At 60.5% G+C, this 22,910-nt stretch overlaps 2 protein-coding genes across 8 annotated transcripts; both read right to left on the bottom strand.

Moving 5' to 3' along the window:
* Positions 1 to 250: 250 nt before the first annotated feature.
* On the bottom strand, positions 251 to 17,606 carry U2AF2 (U2 small nuclear RNA auxiliary factor 2). 4 transcript variants are annotated; one of them, XM_033846189.2, is made up of 12 exons: positions 16,495 to 17,590; positions 12,563 to 12,698; positions 11,903 to 11,947; positions 11,508 to 11,611; positions 11,028 to 11,179; positions 9,549 to 9,665; positions 9,238 to 9,376; positions 4,929 to 5,008; positions 4,728 to 4,850; positions 4,331 to 4,429; positions 3,818 to 4,066; positions 251 to 1,002 (listed from the first exon to the last, which is right to left on the bottom strand). In XM_033846189.2, the coding sequence occupies exons 1-12, from the start codon at positions 16,541 to 16,543 to the stop codon at positions 868 to 870; spliced, it is 1,428 nt and encodes a 475-aa protein (XP_033702080.1). In that variant the 5' UTR covers positions 16,544 to 17,590; the 3' UTR covers positions 251 to 867. The 4 variants fall into 4 exon arrangements, with proteins under 4 accessions (XP_033702080.1, XP_033702081.1, XP_073652338.1 ...); XM_033846190.2 differs by having other exon boundaries at positions 4,343 to 4,429; positions 16,495 to 17,542; XM_073796237.1 differs by lacking the exon at positions 11,903 to 11,947 and having other exon boundaries at positions 4,343 to 4,429; positions 16,495 to 17,584.
* Positions 17,607 to 17,775: 169 nt separating this feature from the next.
* On the bottom strand, positions 17,776 to 22,245 carry CCDC106 (coiled-coil domain containing 106). 4 transcript variants are annotated; one of them, XM_033846193.2, is made up of 6 exons: positions 22,114 to 22,245; positions 21,395 to 21,473; positions 21,143 to 21,250; positions 20,880 to 21,056; positions 19,552 to 19,764; positions 17,776 to 19,042 (listed from the first exon to the last, which is right to left on the bottom strand). In XM_033846193.2, exons 2-6 carry the CDS (start codon positions 21,426 to 21,428, stop codon positions 18,726 to 18,728), a joined length of 849 nt encoding a protein of 282 aa, XP_033702084.1. In that variant the 5' UTR covers positions 21,429 to 21,473; positions 22,114 to 22,245; the 3' UTR covers positions 17,776 to 18,725. The 4 variants fall into 4 exon arrangements, with proteins under 4 accessions (XP_033702084.1, XP_073652344.1, XP_033702082.1 ...); XM_073796243.1 differs by having other exon boundaries at positions 22,110 to 22,222; XM_033846191.2 differs by having other exon boundaries at positions 21,143 to 21,473.
* Positions 22,246 to 22,910: the final 665 nt, after the last annotated feature.

Genomic DNA, 22,910 nt, shown 5'->3' with positions numbered 1-22,910 from the left:
CCTCCCCACTTCATACGGGGGCCCGTCCACTGCACCCTCCTCCCCAGGGCCACGCCCTACGCCCGTCCTAGAGGAGCAGGCCACGCAGGCGGGGTGTGCCACTTCGGGTGTGCCAAGGGCACGGGTGCCCGTGCCAGATCGACAGTGCGGACAGCTGGGCCTCCCAAGGCCAAGCCTCAGCCTGGGGCCAAGGGAACCCCTGAGAACTGGAGGGGAGGGGGTTACACACACCGGACACGGAGCAGCTCCATAAAGTAAAATACAACAAAATGTTTAATGAGCAAATTCGTCTTAGCAAATATGAAACTGCCACAGAGAGTAGGAGAGGGACAGGGGCCACAGGGTGGGGGGCAGGTCTGGGGAGACTAAAGAGGAGAGAATCAACTATGTAAGAAACCAGGGAGGACACGGTGGAGAGGACCAGAGGCCAAAAGGGACAGGAGCTGTGGTCCTGAAAGGGGAGAGCAGGGTATCGGGGCCGGACAACAAAATTCAAAATCATTTGGCCATAAAATATAAACACGCTATGTTTCTACGGTGGGGAAGGGGAGCGAAAGGGGGCATAAGGGAAGAGAGACTTCTGGGGAAGGGCCGTGGGGGTCCGACCCCGCCCTGCTGTGCACCCCCTCCCCACCCCTTCCCTCTGTGTCTGTGGGTGCATGTGTCTGTGTGGGTCTGTGTGCGCACTTCCCCCGTCCCCTCCCCGCCCCCAACCCCCCCCCCCACCCTTAATCGGTGCCATTCCAGTTGCTGCCGGCTGTCATTCGGCTGTCACTCCTCTGCCCATCGTCTTCAGAGGGGGAAAAGAGGGGGAGCTGGAGGGGGAGAAGCCCCAGCCAGCCCTGCCCCTGCCCTCCCCCGCCGCCTCTACCAGAAGTCCCGGCGGTGGTAAGAGTCGGGGTCACAGTATTTTGTGACAACCACTCTGTTGGCGAACTTGCGACCCGTCAGGCCCTGCATGGCTTTCTGGCAGTCAAACACAGAGGTGAACTCCACGAAGATCTGTGGGAACAAGACGCAGGTTGTGAAGACCAAGGCCTCCCGGCCTCCAAGGATGCGCCGGTTCACTCACAGCAACCAGCCAGCATCTATCTTCCCAAACCCAGAACTCCGCGGGAGGGAGAGGGAGGGAGGGAGGTTTACCAAACATCCTCCAGCACCCCAGGATCAAAGAATGACAGAAGACAGAGACATGCAGAGGCATGGAGAATGAGAGCAGAGGAAGCTTAAGTCAAGAGCCCCAAAGGGCAGGGGACAGGGGTGAGCTCAAGGAGACTGGTCACTTATGCTGAGTGTCTCCCCTGTACCAGGCACCATGCTGGGTGCTCCCCCAGCCACCCCAAGGGCCATGGGTGTCTCCCCCAGACAAGGGATGAAGTAAGGAAAGCTGACAAATTAGTACTCAAACGCAGGTTGATTCAAAAAAAAAACAAAAAAACACCTGAACCTTGATCTGCTCAAGCTTCTCATCTTTCTTGAACCACCAGTTACAGAAGTGGAGGGAGGGGTGGATATAACCAGCCTAATTCAGAACATGGGGAGTTCTATAAAAACATGCCCCCTAATGCCTCAACAAGCAAAACGGCTTGCAAAACAAAACAAAACAAGTGACAAAACTGATAAATTTTAAGGAAGTTTGAAACCAAACTGCAGGGTTCCTTATTTTGATCAAAGCAGCTATAAAAAGACATTTTTGAGACAGTAAGGGAAATCGGAACATGGCTTGGGTAGACAGGTACTAATGGTAATTTTGTTAACGTACTAATGGTACTGTATGGTTTTGTTAAAATAATTTTTTAAAGTCATCTGTTTATAACAGTAGTTCTCAACCAAGGTGAATTTGTCCCCAGGGGACATTTGGCAATGTCTAGACATGATTTTCATTGTCACAAAGGCATGAGTAACACTACTGGCATCTAGTGGGTGGAGGCTGGGATGGGGCTAAACATCCTACAGCACACAGCACAGGCCCCAAAGCAAGAGTGACCAGGCCCAAGACATCAGGAGTTCAGATAGAGAACTGTGCTTAAGTGATATATGAGATATATCTTGTTTCGGGGGGGGGGGGGGAAGGGGGATGGGAAACTGAATATATAGAAATCATGAATGGTAAGATATTGGTAACCTGAAGCTGGGCGACGGGCCACTAAGACACTGCTACACATACTAGAATACGACTTTAAAAACATTATACTATAACCTTAACTCTATCGCCACGACGGTTTCTCTCAACTCCTACGTTTGAAAAGAATGATGATGAAGTTTGAAAACAAATCACATAGACTGATCCCTGAGACCAGACCGGGTCTTTCAATTAGTCCCCCCCAAACACGTCCTCAGCCCCCAGGCAGCCTCCAGGCTCTCCTCTCTCGAGCCACGACTGCACTAAGGAGACTGACCTGTCATGGACGGAGTGTCTCCAGTGCAGCAGTTAGGGGCAGGTAGGAGCGCAGGCCAAACCCAGTGCGGCCCACCCTCCCCTCCTGCCCCCGCCCCACCCCCCTCTGCCCCCACCTGCGATGCTTTTCCACTGCTCCTCGGCAAGTCTGTCCAGCCTGACACCTGAACAGGGATCAGGGTGCCTACCAGACCTCAAACTTGGAAGCAGCTCTGTCCAGCCCACTGCTCCCCGCAACATCTCTGCTGGGGTCTCAGGACCTCAAAGCCAGCCCAACACTGACCATCGTCCCTCCCCCGCAGACCTGCTCAGGTCCCCTGCTTCTCACCTGCCATCTCTGCCAGGTCACCAAACCCAGAAGGCTGAGATGAGCATCTCACTGGCTCCTCCCCCTCCCCGGCACACCCAGATCAGCCGCCATGGTCCCGCCATGGTCCCGGCATTCACAGGCCGGTCCCGGCATTCACAGGCCACTGACTTCTCTTCATCCTCCTGCCTGCTCTGAATCAGGTCACCGTCTTTCACCCAGATGACCACAAGCCGTTAGTACCCAAAGCTCCAAACATCACACGGCTGTCACCCCCCACCCCTCCAAATTCCCAGCTCTGCTTTGCACTCCATGCCCACCCCCCCCACTGTAAGGCACCACCTCGATGTGCCAGGTGTTTCCCACGTTTAAGAGCTTTCGAAGGCTCCCCCCATCCTCACTCAGAACAGCCAGCATGCTTCCTAGCACCCACGCTTCACCCCCTCCGGCTACACCAGCCACCTCGCTGCCTCTTGCCAGGACCCCACCTGCCTGCCGCGAGAACTGGGTGTCGCTCGGGCTTCACCAGCTCCTGACTTGCCTACCTGAACACAGGGCCCAGTGCGACGCTGCTCCCCTCCCAGCCACCACCGGAAGCAGCACACGCGCTGTCTCTTAACGTGGGCATCCCACTGGCCCACAAGGCGAGCAGCCACACACGCTGCAGGCATCCTGAGGCGGGGCGTGCGATGCTGGCACCTGGCACAGTGCCAGGGACAACGCGACTCGGTGAGCTCAGAATCAGACCCCAGAAATCAGAAACCTAACTGTGGAGAAGGGCTCGGAGCTGCTGTGAGAGCTCAGGACGGAAGACACAGGTGGGTTTGCTGCTTTGGGGACTATTTTTAGCACTTTTCTCCCCCTTCCATAGACAAGGCCAAACCACTTACCCAAGATCACATGAAACCCAGGTTCTGAACCAAAGCTGCTTCTATACAGAGGCAAGAGGCAAGTCCTCAGCCACAGCGGCACAGCACGCGCGCTGCCTCTCGCCGCAGGCCTGGGCCCCCAGAGGCCCCGCTCTCTCTGGGTCAGAGTAGGGTGTGGGTGTGCGTGTGTGCCCGCACACGTGTGGGGACAGGGGACGCTCACGAGAGCACGCTCCCACGCACCTTTCCACAGCCGGGCACCTCCACGCCGTCCACGGGGCGGGGGATCTCGATGGACTTGACGAGCCCGTACTTGCTGCATTCGTCACGCACGTCCTCCACGATCTCCTCGTACTCCTCATCGTCCAGCAGCTCCTCAGGCAGGACCATGTTCATGAGGCACAGGACCTCAGTCGGGTGACCACCCATCTGCACCTGGGAGCTCATCAGGCCAGGCACTTGCAAGGTCACGGGGGTCTGGTTGATGGTACTCTGTGGGGCAGCAGGGGCAGGGGCGTCACGGGGCAGCTCCGCCCTCGCCCCCTCCATGCCCACTTCCCCCGAGCCCTCCCCCAAGACGCCATCCCAGGGAAAGACCCTGCTCTGCCCTTGAAGACCCAGGCACCCACTCCCAACACTGGCCAGGAAAGCCAGGGGCAGAGCTTAGGACGGCCCACCCAGCGTGCCCCCCGGCCCCTTCCCACCCCCCCACCCCCCCACCCCCAGATGTCCCCTAGCCAATGGAAGATGACGTGCCGGGGGGCTCACCAGCGTGGCATTCTTGGCTCCCACGCTTGCCCTCTGGACAAGCAGCTTCTTATCCCCCAGCTGCATCCCGTTCAGCCCCGCAATGGCCTGCGTTTGGAGAACGCGGGATGGGGGCACGCAGGAGAGAGGTACAGGTCAGAGGCCAGTAGCCTGACACCTCCCCCGCAAGCCCCACTACCCCAGAGCCGGACACTGATAGGGAAGAGGGCAAGGGAAAGGGGTGAGAGCTTGGCAAGAGCTAGAACCGAGGGAAAAGGGCCCCTATGCCCAGCCCTGCTTCGGGGTGGCCTCCTCCCACCCATCCTGAATAAGGGAGACCTCAGCAAGGATACAGAGCAGGGTGAGGGCAAGGACAGACTCGCCAGCGCAGGGTCCCAGGGCTCACCTGGTCTGTGACGTTGATGTCCACGTACTCACAGAAGGCGTAGCCCTTGGAGAGCCCTGTGGCACTGTCCTTGACCAGGTTGAAGGCCTTGAGAGGCCCAAACGATGTCAGCAGCTCTTTTACCTGCGGCAGGCCAAGACGCCATGAGAGTATGGACGAAGGCTGTGACGGGGGAGGGGCGGGAAGAGACGAAGGGTCTACCTGGTCGTCATTCAGGTAGTTGGGTAAGCCCCCAATGAACAGCTTGTGGGCAGAGTCCGGGACCACGGTGGACACGACTCCTAAGGGCAGAAGGGAGCAGACAGACTGTGAGTGCCAGCACCAGGTCGTTTCACAGACCCTGGCAGATGTCTGCAGGGAGAGGCCCGGCAGCCCTGGTCAGGCCACGTCCCTCCCACCCATGCGCCCTCCCCAGCCCCGCCTCGGAGGCGCACCCCGGCAGCACTCTTCGTTTGGGACGCAGAGCGACCCCAGCACAGCGGCACATCGGGGCCCTGGGGTCAGAGACACGAGCTCACACCCCAACCTGCCACCTGCTGCTGCGTCACCTGGGCAGGTTCCCTCGGCTCTCGGCCTGCTGGAGAGGCATCGTGGGGATACACAACCCCTCCTTCATCCTCAAGCCTCCACTCAGAGCCCTCCCCCAACCTGCCTCTGCTGAGACCAGGTCTCCTCAGGAAGCCTCCACGACCTTTCCCCGTGGGCCTGTGCTATGCACAGCTACAGGTGTCCCGAGCCGCTCTCTGGCCTCAGTCACAGGTGACCTCGGAGGAGTCTGCTGCTCGGTGTCCGTGAGGGCTGGGACGTGCCCGGCTCACTCAGCACCCTGGCAAGGCGGGGCCCACATCAGCCAAGCAGGTTTAACGACCACCGTGCGTCCACCCCAATCCTGCCCTCTCCGCTGAGCTTTTGACTCGGGCGCCTGCCAGGACTCAGCCCAACGTCTCGCACACTTCCAAAACGTTGTCCTTCAATTCCTGGAGCCTCCCCACAGGGCCTAAACTACACAGAGCTCCAGGACGCCGGCTGGACACAAAGAGGATAGAAACGTGGACCACCACCCACCCGGCCGGACCTGCTGTTGACTTTGAGTTCAAGGCCCACTAGGCCCACTACTGCCAGACGCACCACCTTGCCTTCCTCTGCAATCCGGCACCAGGTGGCCCCGCTCCACCTCCTCCTGACCTTGGAGAGGAGCAGGCGACATGGGAGATGGGAAAGAGCCTCAGACACTGCCACTGCGCCCACAGAAGGGCTCCCTCTCCCACCACCACCCACCGGTCCAGCCCCTCCGGCCCTGCCGCTCCAACCACCAGAGCCCAGCCCCATCGGGGTGGGGCATGCAATCCTCTGAGACGTGGCCTGGGCAAGGAGAGATGAGCAGAAGCATCTGGGAGCCAGGACCACGGACCGAGCACTCCACACCGGGCACCCCTGGCCGAACTCCTTCCAGCTATTCGTTTCACGTTCTCCCACCCCTACCCACAGCACGACAGAAGGAGACTGAGGCCCAGGGAGCAGGTACCACGTGAGGTCACACACTCCAGGACCCCCAACTTCACAGGCAGCTCTCAGGGAGCGAAAGGCTCTGCAAGGGTGCCGTCACAGGACACAGGCTGCGGATACAAGACTGCAGAGTGGCAGCACTGGGGCTGGAACCTGCCCCACCACACACCTCAGGGAAGCACACGGCACCGAGGGCACCAGAGTTGGGCTCCCTGGGCTCCAATCTGGGGTACGAGACTGAGTGAGGCTCCTCTGGGCCTCAGTGACCTCATCTGTGGAACGGGGAGAAGCTCGCACCCCCCACCCCGAGCGCGTGGATGAGCACGACGGAGCCACACGAGCACTGGACGCGGGCTGGCGGCCAGGCTCGCCACCCCACGAAGCCCAGGCCGCGCCAGCACGAGGGAGCAGCAGGTCGGCGCCTCAGCAACCACAGCCCCTCCGTGCTCACTCGGTTCTGCCAGGGGAGAAGGGCCTGCTCTTCAGGGTCGCACGACCAGGAAAGCACAAGATAAATGGGGAACCCAGGCCGGTGTTGATGCCCAAAGTCAAAGCCCCGAGCAGCTCATCTCCGGACGGCACGCTCTGGGCGCCGCCCTGCTTCACACACCTGTTCTCTTCCAGAGGGGCTACCTCTCACCTTCACCTCTAAAACCTCACCACCCCCCATAAGGCTGCCCTGGACCCCCAGGTGCCAAGCAATCCTTTCTCATACCTGCAGCGTCACCTGCCCCTCGGCAGGAGGACCGTGACCGCCTCGTGCACTGCTGTGCCCCTGGCACCCCCGGCACTGCTTCGTAGGATCCTCCTGGGGGAGTGGAGGAAGCCCCACAGGTATGGGCCTCTGGAGGCAGAGTCAGATTCGCCCCTGAACTGAGGAGTGAGCCTGATGCAGGATGGGCACTCAGGGTGAAGCTAAATTCACAAATTCAAAGATGCTACGCCTTCCTGCTCCCAGTTTCCATCTCGTCTTTAGGGCCACTGCACAGTCAGGCCTGAGATCAGGGAGCGCAGTTAAGGTCTCACCCCTGCAGATGATATACACTTTCAGTTTCAGGTCAGTCCCCTTTTACCAAGACAAGGAAGTTACCTTTCAGGTTCCTACATGGTTTCTTTTCCAACCAAGCGTGCCTGCCGAATTTTATCAAATGCTTTTATCAAATGCTTCTCCCGCTTATCGAACATTAGATCGAAATATGACCTTTATTGCAGACAACGTTTAACCTGCAGCCACCATCACTTTTCCTGCCATCCCCGGCACCCAAGGAAGGAACAGACTCGCCCAGTCACTGGTGGCTGGACCCCCGGCCTCCCTGGGGAGATAAATCCCAGAGAGGAGGTCAGCCGTAGTAACAGAGCCTGCGACCGAACACTGTCCCTGCCCCTGCGATGCCTCCGGTTCCACAGGAGAGAGGTGACAAGTGGGGCAGCACGGGAGACGGCCAGGCAGACTCTGCGGTCAGGCTGCGCCACCCGGGGTCCCAGCAATCACTCCTCTGAGCACGTCACTGCTCGCTTCCTGCCTCACTCCCCTCCTTCGTGAGAGGGTGCCCCAGCACCTACCACAGGAGTCAAGGGCCACTGCAGCACGAAAGCAACTCAAACCACGCGCCAGTGCGAGTGGCTACGTGCCAATAGATCTTAAAGATCTGGCCCCTAGTTGTCACCTGCCGACCCTGTACTACAGGACAGTCACGATGACGACCACCTGATCCACGGGGCACACTTGGGACTGTGCTGGCCCAGGAAGCAGGAGAAGCAGTGGGCTCCTGTGTAAATAGGAATGAGTTAAAACGCAGGGAATTCACTGGAAAGAGACACAAAGGAACGTTCCGTGGCTTGATCTGGGAGGTGGCCCCACAGACATACGTGCACATAGAGCGTCAAAAAGTCAGTAACTTCTCAAGTTTTTTTTTATAAGCTAGAGAGATGTGCTGAATTTACCCAAACTGGTACGGTGGAAAACACTGGGGATGAGCCAGGGACCCAGCCCTGAGTCCCAAGGTGCCACCCTCTCTGGACTCCACATCCCCCATTTCACAAAGTGAAGAGCCAACTCAGTTTCCAAGAGGTGTCCTTCAGCGTGAAGCCTCAGCCAGCAGAACGCCACGTTCTCAGCCCCCAAGGGTGGGGCTCACGGCCCCCACACCCAGAGCACCCGGTGCTCACCCTGCCTTTGCCTGAGAGCTGGGCCCCCAGCTCGGCTACCGCAGCACTGGCCCCTCCAACCCCACAGCGTTCCCGGCCCCCAACAGGGCCCCTCACAGGCCCAAATCCTCACTTCCACTCGGCAGTCAACCACAGGGGTCAGCAAACAGCCTGCAGGTTCCTGTTTCTGTACAGCCTGCAGGCTTTCCGAAAGGTTGTTTTACCACATGTGAACGTTTACACGGCACCCAAACATCAGGATCCATGGATGTTAAGGCATACGGGACACAACCACACCCACTCGCTTAGGAAGCACGCGTGGCTACTTTCCTGCTACAACTGCAGGGTAGTTTCAACAGAGACCACGCGGCCTGCAGAGCAAAAAACAGTCACTCTCTGGCCCTTTACAGGAGAAAGTTCTGCCGACCCCAGGTCTGCTATGTTACCTACCGACCTGAAGTGGTACTAAACACGGCTGCGTAGGCTGGCCCGGAGCACAGGGGTCGACGGAAAATCCACATCAGACCCCGCACCAGGAGCTCTACTGACCACCTGCCCATCCACACAGGCTCACCCACGCTCGTACTGACCCCGCGGTCCAGAGCAGCGGCCTCTCACTGCCCACAACACGTTCAGTCTGGCCCTGGCTCCGCCACTTACAAGCTATGAGTCCTCAAGCAGACCACAGCTCACCCTCTCTGGGTGCCGGGCGCCACCTCTGCAAACAGGGAGACGCCCAACTCCCAAAAATTCGAAGGCCGGATGAGACGACGCATCCCCTCTGAAGCACTCGTGCTGCTTCCCTGTTAGCTCCAGCTGGCCTACAGAGAGAAAGGTGGGCAAGCTCCCCACTCACCAGGCACATAGACAGAGGGATTCTCTGACATGCCAGGCAGGGGCTGGTAGTCGTGAGGCCTGCGGATCTTCAGCGACTGGCCCTGGAAGATGATGCCATCAAAGGCCATGGCCTGCGTGGTCTCGTCCACTGAGCGGAACTGAAGGAAAGAAAAGGAGGTGGTAAGGGACAGGGTGAGTGGCCAGCCAGCCCCCCAACCCCCGAGGGCTCTGGGACAGCAACCTGGTAGAGAAAGGACTGCAGAAGAGCCCAGTGGGAACAAGGGCTGCTGCAAACGGGCTGGGCCTGACCCCACCACATGCCCGGCTCACCTCTAAGAAGGCAAAGTTCTTGTCCTGGTTAATCTGCACTGCCAAGACGGGATTGCCGGGGGCCTGCGTCAGCCCCCCAAGGCGCATCTGGGCGTTGAAGAAATCCATCATGGCCTCCTGCAGAGGGAAGAGGAGACAGGGGGGGGCGGGGGAAGGGAGGTGGAGAGAGGAGGGGAAGGGTGAGAGAGGGAGACACAGAGGGGTTTGGGGGTAAGGGGAGAGGGATGGGGGGCGGGGGGGAGGGAAGGGAACAGTGGAATATGGGTGGGGGCACAGAGATCAACAGTAGGAACAAAAGCAGGAGAAAGATCAGAGAAAGTGGGGGGGAGGCAGCAGCAGGAAAACAGCCAGGGACCAGGAGGCGGGACAGGAGGTGTGGAGAGAGCCACAGGGCCCCAACCAGGGGGAAAGAGAAAGATTGCTCAAGAAAGATGCGACAAACAACAGGGAGAGGCAAAAAAAACATAAAACAGAGAACAAGGAAACGGAATGTGTGAGAAAAAGAAACATCCAATGGCGACAGCAAGAGAGAAATGGCAAGGAAGTAGAAAAGCAGCAGCAGGCAGAACACAGGAAACCCGATTGAGTGAGTGAGTGAGAGAGAGAGAGAGAGAGAGAGAGAGAGAGAGAGAGAGAGAGAGAGAGAGAGAGGAGCAAAGGGATGGAGGAAAGAGGGCGGGAGGCGGGGAGCGCAGGGCAGAGGGTTGGGGAGGAAGGGCGGGCGGGAGGGGAGGAGAAAAGAGTGATGTGGAGGAATCTGGCCCTGGAGTCCGGGGGCTGGTTTATCAAATGTAGCAAAGTGCAGGTTGAGAAAGTCAGAATGGACCTTACTTGCCTTCGACGACGGTAGCAAATTTTTTGTTGCTACGAGGGATCTCAGCCCCACAATATTTCACTTTAAAGAGAAATGGAAACAACTCTTTGATCTCGGGATTCTCAGGGGGTGTCACGGGAAGGGGTGGGGGAGAGGGGAAGGGGAGAGGAGCGGTAGGGAAGGTGAGGGGAGGTCGGGGCGATCAAAAATAAAAGAACAGCGACCATGGGAGGGATGTGGGGAGAGGATGGGGGACACAGGCGGCAGAGAACAAGAGGCGTGTCAGAAACACTGAGGGGGAGCGTGCGTGTGCGTGTGCGTGTGCATGTGCATGTGTGCGTGTCCGAGTCTCCCTCTCTGTCTCTCTCCACACGGATTCGGATTCGTGGATTCGTAGGTACGTTACGTGTGTGCCTGCTCTCTGGGTTGCTGGAGGAGGTTGGGAAAGGGAGACGGGAGAGGGAAAGGAGGGAGGGAGAGGGCCACCCCCAGCCCGGCCCCTGGCTGGCTCAACTCCATCGGTCCGTCTGGGAGGGGGCCGGGGGGTCTTGCAGGAGCAGAGTCTCACCCGTGCAGGTTGGGGGACGGAATGGAGGGAAGGGGAGGAACAGGTGGGGGGGACAGGGAGAGGTAGGGGCAGGGGGAGGGCAGGGAGAAGGCAGTACCTCAGTGATGCCGAAGGGGATGTTGCCCACATAGAGGCGCCGGGCCTGTCTGGTCATCTGGCTACCGACCACGGGCACCGGTGTCGGGGTCACAGCCAGACCGTCGGGGGTCATGGTGGGGAGAAGGGCGGTGGCTGGAATCTGACCGGCAGCTTCAAAAGGAAGAGACGGGGATTAGAGGACATCAGGGCGCCCGTGGAGCGGCTCAGCAGCCGCGCCCTCCCAGACATGGGCAACCACCGCCTCTGCAAAACCAGGTCTGTTGACAGCTTCATCCCTGCTGTCAACTGCAACAGTAAGGGCTGTTGTCAAGGGGCTTCAAAAGGCAGAGGCCAGAAAACCCAGGGTGAAAACCCCATCCGCCACCCCCCCAAAACCGAGGCTCTGCTTCCTGACCACCCCAGTATACAACCACTCCAGCTCACGAGAGGGTAAGGGGGCCAGAGGACCAGCAGATGTGGGGCGGCGGCCGGAGCCTACCTTGCATGGCCTTGTACTGCATGGGGGTGATGTGCTCGAAGCCGGGCGGTGGCACGTCCCAATATTTACGGACCTTCTTCTTCTTCTCGTGGCGGGGGGAACGACTGGGGGAGGGGGGAGGGGAGAGCGGGGCAGGGCGACCTCAGTCTGACCAAAGGTGGGCCTGCAAGTCCCCCCAGGTTCCCCTCGGCTCCCCCGCCCAGCTCGGCTCTCTCCAGGAGGGAGAGGATCCGGGTCAGGGCCGTGCCCAGGCCCGGGGAGGGTGCTATTGCAAGGCAGGTGGGCTCTCCCCAGTGCTCGGGCCGGGGCTGGACAAGGACAGGGCAGGGTGCACAGCGGGGAGGGAGGCGAAGGAAACGGACGTCAGGGCGGAAGGGGCAGGAGGAGAAGCTCACATCAATCCACCGTGCTCCTCTTTAGCGCCTCTGGTCAAAGGTTTGCTGGGGGGTGGGAGGGAAAGGTGTGGGGAGGGGTGACTGGGGACCCTCGTCTTCCCCACACACCACACCCCCCAAGGCCGCTGAGTCCAGGGCTGGGGCAGGGCCGAGGTGAACAAGCAGCGGGCAAACCCCCTCGGCCCTGCCATTTCCCCCACGCCCCCCACCCCCAAGCAAGAGGAAGGGAGGAAGGGCCAGACAGACCACTTTCTAGCTGAAGAGACTGAGGTGGGAGGAGGCAGGACTTCCACCTATCCCGCCCTTCCTCACCCAAGGGGCAGAGAGGACAGAGGGGAGCCTGGGGAGGGAAGAGGCGTTAGAGCGGAAACCGCCGTCCCCCTCCCAGGGCGGCACCCCGGAGACCCGCACAGTGGGCACAAGAGGGCCGGGAAGGGGAGGGAGCCCCTCACCAAGGGACAGACAGAGCAGCTCCCTGTCACCAGACTCGCCTTGGAGATAAAGAAACTGCCGCACCAGCGACCCACCAGAAACTGAAGGAAACCCCAGGAACAGGGAAGAAACTGATTCAGACAGATGAGCAGCAGCGCCTCCCCCAGGTCCACGCGGAGAGGAGCCCCAGAGCCCCGGGACGCAGCCGCCCGCTCCCCGCCCTGGTACCTTCGGCGCCGCCTGTCCCGGGAGGCGCTGCGCTGGTCCCGGTTGCGCCGGTCCCGGCTGCGGCTGCGGCGCTTGCGGTCCCGGCTTCGAGAGCGGCTGTGGCTGCGCTTCCGGTGCCGGTTCTCCTTGTCACGCTCTGGGCAAGGCCGGGGAGAGGATGAGCTGAGGGATGCCGCGGCCCAGCCCACCCGCGCACTGCTGGCTTCGCCCCAGCCCCAGGGAGGCCACCCCCAAGGGGAAGGGGTTTGATGGAGGAAGGGAGAGCAGGCTTCCTGGGTCCACACGCGAGTCCAAAGACCCTCGGGACCGGGGAGGGAGCTGGTTACCTGAGGGGACAGGGCCTGGAAGTGCCCCCGGGGTGTAAGGTACCTGAGGATGCTCAGGAGGAGCTGGGGAGCCAGAGAAGACAGAGGAGGCTGGCTCCTGGTCCCCCTCGAGGGCTGAGGGGCCTGACCCCAGGGTCGTCCCTGAGAGGGGCAGGGCTAGAGGCTGGGGAATCAAGAGACCCAATGATGTTTTCCTGAAGGGACCCAGCAGCCCCTCAGGAGACCTCCTCAACCAGCTGGCCCCCACTGCCCCACCATCAGGCCCCGGGGTCAGGCACCAGGCAGGACCCGCTTCGCTGAGAAGCAGGGACACCCAGCCCATCCCCACCCCACCAGCTGAACAATGCAGGATCCCCTCCTCCAGAAAGGCGTGTCTTTCAGAATCTGGGGGGTGGGGGGGAGGTGCCGGCCCACTACCCCCCATTCCCACACTCCCTCAGAGCCAAGGACAGCAGGAGCTGGGGCGGGGGCTTTCTCCAGAGCTCCCCTTGGCGCCTTCAACCTCCCCCCACTCGCCTTGGGGGCGGCGCCTAGGAACAGAGCACAGCCTTGCCAGCAAAGCACAGAAACCTTGGCTCCCAGCAGACCTCTCCCCCTCTGAAGGAGGTGCAGCTCCTGCACCACGCTGTTTGTACTCTATTTTCTCGGTTGAAAGACGCCACTGATTCCTCAACTATCCTCGACTACCCCTCAAACACGTGTTAACTTTACCACGTGTCTGGGGACGGGGCGGCAGGGGGCGGGGGGGTGTGTGTGTGGAGATAATAAGAGAATGTCATGGACTTCACTACAACAGGATAAACCTGCACCTTAAAAAGGAAAAAACGTCGTAGCAATCATCGGGATGCCGCCTAAAACCATATTCTGCGCTAATTTTACTTGCACTCGATCCTTACTGTTACTTCGGGAAAACACTGGGGAGGGGGTCTTGCTCACGTAAGAGATGAGAAACCTAAGGTGCAGAGAGATCACGTGACTTACCCAGAGCCAAAAAGCATGAAAATGGTGAAGCCTGAATGTGAACCTTGAAATGTCAGCTAAGGCAGCTAAGCAGCGGACAATACTCCTAAAACACTGGAACCACTAACGACAGTGGGATTGCCTCCTTGAAAATAAAAAGACTAAACATAAAAAATAAATTGAAAACTGGCACCTGGAGGGGACAGGAGGGAACGGGCAAGCAGTGTGAAGCCAGAGGTAAGCACAGAGTCATGGCACTGGGCCCAGGGAGGAGCCCTGGCCAGAGGCTTTGGGCCTCTGGCTCCATGCTTGTGAGACGGGCAGGTTGTGAGCAGGAGACCCTTTCCTGTGGCTTAGGCTCTAAAACAGACAAGCAGGGAAAGCGACGAACACAGAGGAAGCAGTGGCACCTGCTGGGTGCCTGGGACACAGAAAAGGAAATTAATTCCCTGGAGACACAGACTGACACTTGGAGGAAGCGGGACCGCAGAGACAAAGACCCACAGGCACAAAGACCCATGGGCAGAGCAACACATGGGCAAAGCTTCCCCCTGAGGCAAGAGTAACACCCCCCCCACACACACACCCACTGATACAGCACAGATCAGAACAGAAAAGGGAGCTACAGTTGCTCAAAATGCTGTGGCCACCTTGTTGTGGGAACAACTCCACCAACCCAAGGGACATGCCCCGGCTGAGGGCCTGGCCCCCCAGTACCAGTAGGAACACCCAGGGAGAAAGCAGGCAGCACACCTGCAAGTGCCCCAAGGAAGGCTCCATCAGTTCCACTTGGCTTTCCAGCCTAGCGGAACATGGCTTTGCAGCCCAAGCAGACTCGGGATCGGTTTCAGCTTTTCTGCATAAAACCATACAACAGCAACCAAACCTTTAAACCTCATTTTTCTCTTCTTTAAATGAGACTCATGCTTACCATCAGGTGTGGGACCTGGCAGAAGGACGTTTGGAAAGCAACTTTCCCTGCCTTTCCCCATCTCTAACACCATCTCTGAGTGAGCTGAAAACCTGCCTCTGTACTTCCTCCGTAAATAAGAAATTACACTAGGAATTATTTCACAATAAAAAATATCACTAATCGGGCACTTAACGTATGCCAACCCCCATGCCACACACTTTACATATGTTGCCCCATTTAATCTCAGCTCTACCTCTGATCAGCTGAAACGTGGGAAAGTTTTTACTTTCTGAGCCTGTTTCCTCCTCTGCAAAGGACAGGAAATCACTTCAGCTTCATAGGGCTGTTGCAAGATCCACTTAGAAAAACTGTGCAGAAGAGCTTAGCAAAGTGCCTGACACATGCTCAAAGTTTACCTGCAACTATTATTTCTATCATCCCTGTTTATTCCAACATCCCAACGACAAAAACAAACAAAAAAAGTCACCCTACACATACAAAAAAAATAAGCATACAACTACTGAGCAATGAAGTAGGTACTAAAACCCAGGTCTGCTCACCTCCAAAGCCTCTACTGTTAAACGGTACATCATGTACGTACAGACACCCCGTGGGCACCCCGAAACGTGACTTCTTGTCTCCTAATCCAGCCACCCCCTACCCCACTCTAGGGTGGGCCGAAAGGGGAATCCCAGCGCCCCATGGGTCCCTCCGAACACAGGTAGCTTAAACCTCAAGCCTACCACCTTCCCTCGGCCTAGCTTCCTCACTCTCAAATCGAAATAAGGAGACAAAAGAAACCTGTTAACTATCTAACGCTTCTCTCAGTGCTGACGTTTTTGGGGCCCCCAAAGTAATCAGCGTTAGCACGGCCCCGTGCTTGGACTCGGCGTCACCCGAGGGGGACGTGCCTCCCACCCTCCCGACTGAACCAGGTCCCCCTACTCGCTCAGCCTCAGTCTCCTCCCCTCCACGCTGAGATTTACGAAGCTGAGTCTAGGTGTCCCGAGCTGCGATCCTACAGGACGTGGGGTTTGCCTCTCTAGCTAGGGAGCGATGGAACGCAAACATTCCGCACTGTGATCGCCGGGAGAGCCAGAACCCCGAGAAAGGGGTACAGGCGTGTGAGAGGAACACAGAGCACGCACAATGAGGCCTCTTCCACAAGCGCCGACTCTGGCGCCCCACGGCAGCGGCCCGGCGTGACACTGGCGGCCGGTCCGCAGGACCAGGCGCAAAGGGCGGCGGTGCTACAAGCGCCCCCCCCCGCGCGGCCCGGCCCGTGCCCACGTGAAGGGGGTCCCACAACGGCCATTTTGGAACAAAGGGGGCGTGGAGACCCGGGCCGCGGGCCCGGCCGGAAGCGGAAGTGCCAAGGCAGCCGTAGAAAAGGAGGAGGTGCGAGACCGAATCTATATAATCTCCTTTCCAGATTAAAAAAACCTAAGTCCGCGAGGGGACACCCGGCGAGCCCGCCGCGCGTGCCGGAGACCACGTGGGGCGCGGAAAAAGGAGCGCATGCGTCCGGGCCTGCGCTCGCCGCTCCCTCCCCTCCCCTCCAGCGCGGCGGCACGCCGGGAGATCACGTGAGCGAGGCGCGCGCCGCGGGACTTGGTGGGGGGGGGCGCCGCGCGGCCCTGAGAGGAGGGGGAAGCAAGGAGGAAAATGGCGGGGGACACGGAGGGAAGCCAAGAGTCGCCCCGCCCGCCGTCCCGCACCCCCGGCGCCCTCACCTTGCTTATTCTCGTTGAGCTGCCGCTCGAACTCGTCGAAGTCCGACATGCTGAGGCGGCCGCGTAGGGCCCTGTGGAGCTCTCGCCTCGCCTTGCCGCGCGCCCGCTCCGGCCGCTTCGGCTACTTCCGCCGCTTGCTTCGGCTACTTCCGGCCGCCGCCGGCGCTCCACCGCCTCCTACCTAATCAAGCCCGGGCTGCCCGCCCCACCCCAGCTCCGCCCCTCTCCCCGCCTGCGCGCCCGCGAGGTGCCCCTCCCCCCCGGGCCTGGCTCCGAAACGCGTCGGCTATTTCCGGACCGTAGAGGAAAGCCTCGGGAGCAGCAGCTACGGCTGCTTCCGAAAACACCCGAAGCGAGGGTTTCGCCGCCTTCCCAGGTTTTCGTAACTTTTCGGATATTAGCTCTTCAACGTTCAGATGTTTCCGTAGATCCTCGCGTTCCTCTGCACCCAGCCCCCTCTAAGAATTCGGCTTCTTCCGAAAATTGAAACTGTCCCAGTCTTTGACTGCTTGCGCAGATTCTCCCCGCTCTTCTCCGCCGGCCCTGTCCAAGCAATCGGCTACTTCCGACAAGCCTAACCGTCCCGGACTTCGTCACTTTCCGAAGGCTTCCGGAGCTCGCCCTCAGACCCAGCCAGAGATTAAGCTCGTTTCCAAACTTCGGCTCTTTCCGGAGATGCCAGGAGCACCCTCCTCCCCTCTCGGAGAACTTCGGCTCCTTCCGCCACCGCTTCGGGAAGGCTTCACTCACGGGAGATAGCTTCGACTTTTTCCGTCGGCACTTCGGCTCCTTCCGGCTCCGGGAACCGAAAAGGGAGGGAGGACAGAGGAGAGGTGGGTCAGGGGAAGGGAAACGGAGAAGGGGCAGGGTCCCGGCTCTCGGAACCTGACTCTCCGGGTGGGGAAAGGGGAGGAAAAGAAGGGCTGATCTTGCGGAGGGCCTAAGAAGGTTGCGCGAGACAAAATCAGCCAGCGGGGTGAAGGGTGCGCGCGGCCGCTGCGGAGGTTGCCAGAGCGGCTTTGTGCGCCTGCGCACGGGGGAAGAGGCGGGGCGCGAGGTGGGCTTCTGCGCCTGCGTAGAAGCCGGTCTGAGGCGAGGTTTCTCAACTGTTCCGGAAGGGTGCCTGCTTCCCGAGCCCCCAGAGCGCGTGCGCGAGTCTTCTCCTTCCTCCAGGGAAAGTACTGCATTCCCGACCGTTAAGCTAGGCCGCCCTCTCCTGGTTGCCATGGCAACCGCACAAGCGCGCCCGCCCCACCCACCCACCCGCCGCGCAGGCGCAGCAGGCGACGTAGCGGACACTTCCGGGAGGCAGATAATTTCGCTTTACCGCCTCCTGGCGGAAGCCTACGCTCAGAGAGTCCCCGTTCCCCTCGTTGGCCGCCTCCGCCAGAGGTTTCATTCAGACGCGCCTCCTGCCTCCGTGCCTCTAGTCCAAGTAGCCCAGCGGGTAGTGCTCACGCCTTTTTTCCGGAGCTCTGCCCCTCCGAGTTCCCCAGGGCACAGCTCCTTCTCCCCTCCCACCCCTGTCTCCGGGGAGCTAATTACACCCTGTCTCCCCAACCTCCCCGTTTCCCGCCTGACCGTCCGTGCCCCGGAACCCCTCAGAGCCTCCGTCACCGTCTTCGCGGCAACGGCCACCCCCTCCCAGGAAAAGGCCGGGGCCCAGTTTATTCCAAATTTTATCATCTCTTTTTAATTTAAATTCACTTAATAATTATCTGTTTCACGTGGACTCGAGGCGGTCCCGGAACGCGGTTTGGGAGCTCCTTGCAGGGCGGGCAGGTGGGCCAGCCTCTCCTTGGGGCTGGGGGCGGCAACGGGGTATGTACAGTGCCCTCGCCTCGCAGTCCCGCAGTTTTCCCAGGAGCAAGGGCCGGGTGACGGCAGGACGGTGCCGCTCAGGTGGGAGGGGGTGCCAGTGTTTAGGAAAGGGCAGAAACCGGCCCCTGGACAGTAGTTCTTGGACCGCCCCCACCCCAGGGAATGCGGAGGACGGGGAGGATGCTAAGAATGAGAGAGGCAAAGGGGCAGATCTATATACAAGGGACCCGGGAAGGGGGTGGCGGTCCGCAGGAGGGGAGGGAGAGAGGCACGCGCAGAAACAGGCCACCCATCCGCCCCCATGCCCTCGTGAGGGCCCACCACTCCTACACACGCTTGACCAATGCCGGGAGGGCGGAGGGGGAGGGAAAGAGGGGCCGGGGGCGTGTCCCGGGCCAGGTGGGGCGGAATCACCGCTTGAAGCGGTAAGTGATGGGAAGCAGCAGCTTGCTCTTCTTGAGGGCCTGCACCTTTTTGAGGGTCTCATCGTCCAGGGCCAGGAAGCAGCGGCGTGAGTACTCGAGCAGACGCTCCTTGGAGGGGTCGAACTCGCCCACCTCCGCCAGCTTCTCGGGGGCCACGATGAGCAACTCCGCGATGGGCGTGGTCAGCGCCACCGTGTTGCGGTCCACTCGGTGGTGCTCGAAGGCTCGAGACATGCTCTTCAGCTTCTGGAAGGTGCCCAGGATCTTCTTGTAGCGGCAGAGCACACCGTCGGCGTCCTTCACTGCAGGGCCGAGGGGAGAGAGCGAGAGAGAGGCATGGGGGGGGGGGCAGAGAGAGGAAGTGGGAAGGGGAGGCCAGAAGATCAGGAGAACAAAACAGAGAACGAGGAAAAGCAGTGAGAGTTACAAGAGGCGGAAGAAATGTAGACAGAAGTCGGACCAGAGGAAAATCAGAGAAGGCAAGCCCAGGGAGGGGGATGAGGAGGAAAAATGAAGGAGGGAGTGGGTTCAAGGGTGGAGTTCAGCCCACCTGGGCCATCGCCCCCTCCCCTGTTACTGACAGGAGCCCAAGGCTCAGGAAGGTCAAGCCCCAGGCGGCGGTGAGGGTGGACACAGATTTAAGGATTGTAAACCAGGACCACGCGTGGAGGCCGGGACAGACAACCAGGTCTGGTCTCTTTGCTGATGGGGAGACCAAGGCTTGGGGGGACAAGGGGGAGCTCCTTGGAGGTCACACAGCAAGTCCCCAGCCCAGAGCCCCAGAGCCCCCCACCCCCTGTGCTTCGCTTACCCCGCTGCCTCTCTCGGGCCTTGGGCTTCCCGAAGCGCCTCCGGCCAGTGCCCCCTTTCTGCTTCTGCCTCTTCCTCTCCCCGTTACTGCCTTGTGCAGATGCTCCGCTGAGTGAGGAGGCAGCCGACTCGGGGTCTGAGGCTTCGCCCCCAGCCCCGCCTCTGCCGTCCCCCTCAGCCCTCCGGGGCCCAGGCTTCAGCCGGCAGTGGTCCTCTGGAGAGGTGAGAGGAGACACGCGCATGCGTGAACTTCACGAACAGGAGGGAGGGAGGAGGAGTCGGCCAGGTGGGGACCGACAGGACTGTCACACAGGTCCCCAGGAAGGGGTCCCCAAGGAGGGAACAGGCAGGAAGTGCACTGTAGATGCTGAAGTTCCACAAGCAGCTGGGATTTGGGGACAGAGATCCCAAGTCTCTGTGGGGTGGGGCATGGGCTGAGGATGCTCCTCAACTCGGTGGCAAGAGGTCTGGGGGAGGGGCCCAGTGGACCAAGAGAGTCCCGGGGACTTCGAGACAGTCTTTGACTTTGTGGGGTTCCCACGGTGGAGGAGGGGTGTTCTGGGGACCCAGTGAGGCCTCTATAAGCGGGGAGGCAGGCAAAGCCTGGGTAGGGGTGGGAGTGCAGACCCGGAGGGAAACCTTAGTCTCTGGGTCTAGTGCGCTGGGAAGGGCAGGCGGGCGCCCACCCTCACCCAGACAGAGGAAGCAGCGGGGGTTCTTCCCGGCAGGGCCCTCCGAAGGGTGGGTTTGGAGGTCCAGTGTTGGGGTTCCCACCGAGGAAATCCAGAAGCCCCTGGGCCTGACCATCCTTGGTAGGTTCCCGTCAGTGTGGGTGGATGGTGGGAGGCCCCAGCAACTCAGGCTAGAGGTGGCTCAAGAGCAGAGGGGTCCTCAGTAAAGTAGGTGTTGAAAAAACACAGGCCCTTTGCCCAGACTTTCAGCTGACTTCACAGAGAGGGAAGCGGAAGTTTTTGAGGGATCCAGCCAGGGGCTGAACGGCAGGAAGGGGAGAGGAGAGTCTGGATCCACCAAAACACAGCTAAAGATTTGGCAGAGACAAGCCCTATAAGGGAAGGGGATGGGGCAGTGTTCAGAATACATGGACCAGCAGGGCACAGTGTCCTGTCCAGCAGCAGAAGGACTCAAGCAGGAAGGAAGCTGGGCTTGAAGCCCCAGACATGGCCACAGGTGCAAGGAGCGGGCAAAATGACAGGTCCCCCTGAGCCGCCAGAGGATGAGTGTGGGTGAGAAGGGTCCTGTGTCCCTGAGGAGGGCCGAGCTGGGTGCCGGGGCCCAGGAGTGAGATGGGGAGGGGACTGGCGGCCTCACCTGCATCCATGCGGGCAGAGGAGATGAACTTGTCCAGCTGACACCGCAAGAAGTCCCTCTCCTCCTCCAGGTCCTCAATGCGCTTCTGCAGCCATGAGTTCCTCTCCAGGGCCATGTGCAGCTGGGCCCTAACACCGTTCATCAGGGCCACAGTCGGGGACGCAGCCCCCGGAGGCTCTAGGGACAGCAGAGGACCCTGGTCGACCCCAGGCCTCAGGGCCCTGCACCCCTGCCTGACTCAAGTCCCCTTTCAACCAACTCACCCTCGAAGTTTCCCTGAGAGGGGCTCAGACTGTAAAAGATCTGTGGGTCTAGGTGGGGCGTCTCGTCGAAGGGGATGGAAATCTCGAAGGCCTCATTGTCCTTCTTCACTGGAAAAAAGAGGCCGGGGTCACCCCAGGGAAGTCCCAAGGAGCCTCGGACCAGCCCCCAACCACGCAGCCCTGGAGAGGAAAGGGCAGGGACAACAGGCAGCAGCTGTGGGACCAAGGGTGGAGCAAGGTCCAGTTCCTCACCTGTCCTCCTCCGGCTAATGTTTCGCTCATTCATGGTGCGGCCTCCTGCGGACCCCAGCAGCTGAGAGCCTCAGGGGCACTGGACAGAAACAGCAGCCACAGATGAAGGAACACAGACGGACTCTTCGGGGACATCCCGGGGGAGCTGGGGCTCACGACTGCGGGAGGGCGTGCTGAGGGCCGGGACTCCTGGGTCTGATGGAGGAGGGGACCCAGACCCCTCAGGACTGAGGGAGGGCCCCTGGGGTTACAAACTCCTAGACTCTAGAGAACGAGGGTGCTGGAAGAAGAAGGACCGGTGGGGTCGACAGAGCAGGCACATCCTGGCCGAAATAGGACAGAACCTCATCACAGGTCGCCTCGGGGCCAAAGAAGTGAGAGGTGCGGGGGAGGGAGAGTGTGCCCCCAACTTCCAGGCGCAGGGTGGGGGCCCAAGCCACGAGCCGCGCCTCCCCACCCCCGGTCACCCCACGCACTCGCGTGGGCGATCAAGGCGATCGCCCGTTGGGGAGCTAGGCGCGTGCGCAGTGCGGGGGAAGGTCGTGAGTGGGGATGCGCCCCCGCCCCCGCCCTTTGTCCCGCGGGTGGGAGGGGGAGCGACGGTGGCAAGTGGTCTCAGCGGGGGATGCACCTGGCCGCAGGTGCCGACGCGGCCACCACCGCCCCCACGGCCCGCAGGTGCCCGGGGTCGGACTGGCCGGGGCCCCACGCTCACCCACCCGCGCGCGGAATCCGGCCCGAGGACCGACGGCAGCGGCGGCGGCGGCGCCCATGCCCGGCGCCGGGGAGCGTCTGCAAAGAATAACGGGGAGCGGAGGGAAGCGACCGCACACCCGCGGGCAGGGCGGCAGAGGCGGCGAGTCTCGGAGCCGGGCGATGGGAAAGGCAGGGACGCCAGGACCGCCCGATGCGCCAGTTGGCGTGCCTCCTCCAGGAGTCCCCGGCCCCAGATGAGGCCGGCCGTTTGCGGCGGAGGCCGGGGCCGCACTTGCGCGATGGCCCCTTGCAGCGCACCCCCCGCCCTTGGCGAAGCCTGGGCAGGGAACGTCACGAATTTCCCAAATCCTGGAGAGCTGGCAGCTCCGGGGGTCCCCAGGGGTGGGGGAGTGGGGGGCGACGGCGCGCCGAGTCCGGCCCGGGAGAGGCGGGGAAATATAGGAAACAGCCGGGAAAGTTGAAGCACAGGGAGGATCCCCTTAAGAGATACCCTGGGAACTGGCCGGTGCGGACCCCTGCAACCCGCTCTGCTCCTTCGCTCCTTCATCTCCCACTGGGCTTCAGCACAGCCAGACCCCAGGGTTCCCAGGATCATGGGGTAGGGAGAGTTACTCCTCCCCGAAAATAAAGGCCTAGAAACCACTCCCCACCCCTGCATCATCACCCCCGTGTTGTTAAGAGCTGGCTTTGGAACATTCAGACCTAGATTCCAGTCCTGGCCGCTCCTTCACTGCCTCAGTCTACCTGTAAAGTGGGGAGATTATAATCCCTTTTAGGTTTGTTTTGGGTATATAGGATG

This window comes from Tursiops truncatus, chromosome 19, assembly GCF_011762595.2.
Source record: "Tursiops truncatus isolate mTurTru1 chromosome 19, mTurTru1.mat.Y, whole genome shotgun sequence".
In the NCBI taxonomy this organism is placed as follows: domain Eukaryota; kingdom Metazoa; phylum Chordata; class Mammalia; order Artiodactyla; family Delphinidae; genus Tursiops; species Tursiops truncatus.
Note: the sequence above shows the minus strand (reverse complement) of the source record. Positions and strands in the feature narration are given on the sequence as shown.

Excerpts from the sequence above, each read along its gene's own strand:
- U2AF2 (XM_073796236.1), bottom strand. The coding sequence starts at position 16,543 with ATGTCGGACTTCGACGAGTTCGAGCGGCAGCTCAACGAGAATAAGCAA. Across the intron at positions 12,699-16,494 it reads GCTCAACGAGAATAAGCAAG|AGCGTGACAAGGAGAACCGG; the intron begins GTGAGGGCGCCG and ends GGCCTTGCCCAG. Across the intron at positions 11,612-12,562 it reads CGGGACAGGCGGCGCCGAAG|TCGTTCCCCCCGCCACGAGA; the intron begins GTACCAGGGCGG and ends CCCCTCCCCCAG.
- CCDC106 (XM_033846191.2), bottom strand. The coding sequence starts at position 21,428 with ATGAATGAGCGAAACATTAGCCGGAGGAGGACAGGTGAGGAACTGGAC. Across the intron at positions 21,057-21,142 it reads CTCTCAGGGAAACTTCGAGG|AGCCTCCGGGGGCTGCGTCC; the intron begins GTGAGTTGGTTG and ends TGCTGTCCCTAG. Across the intron at positions 19,043-19,551 it reads GGCCCGAGAGAGGCAGCGGG|TGAAGGACGCCGACGGTGTG; the intron begins GTAAGCGAAGCA and ends TCGGCCCTGCAG.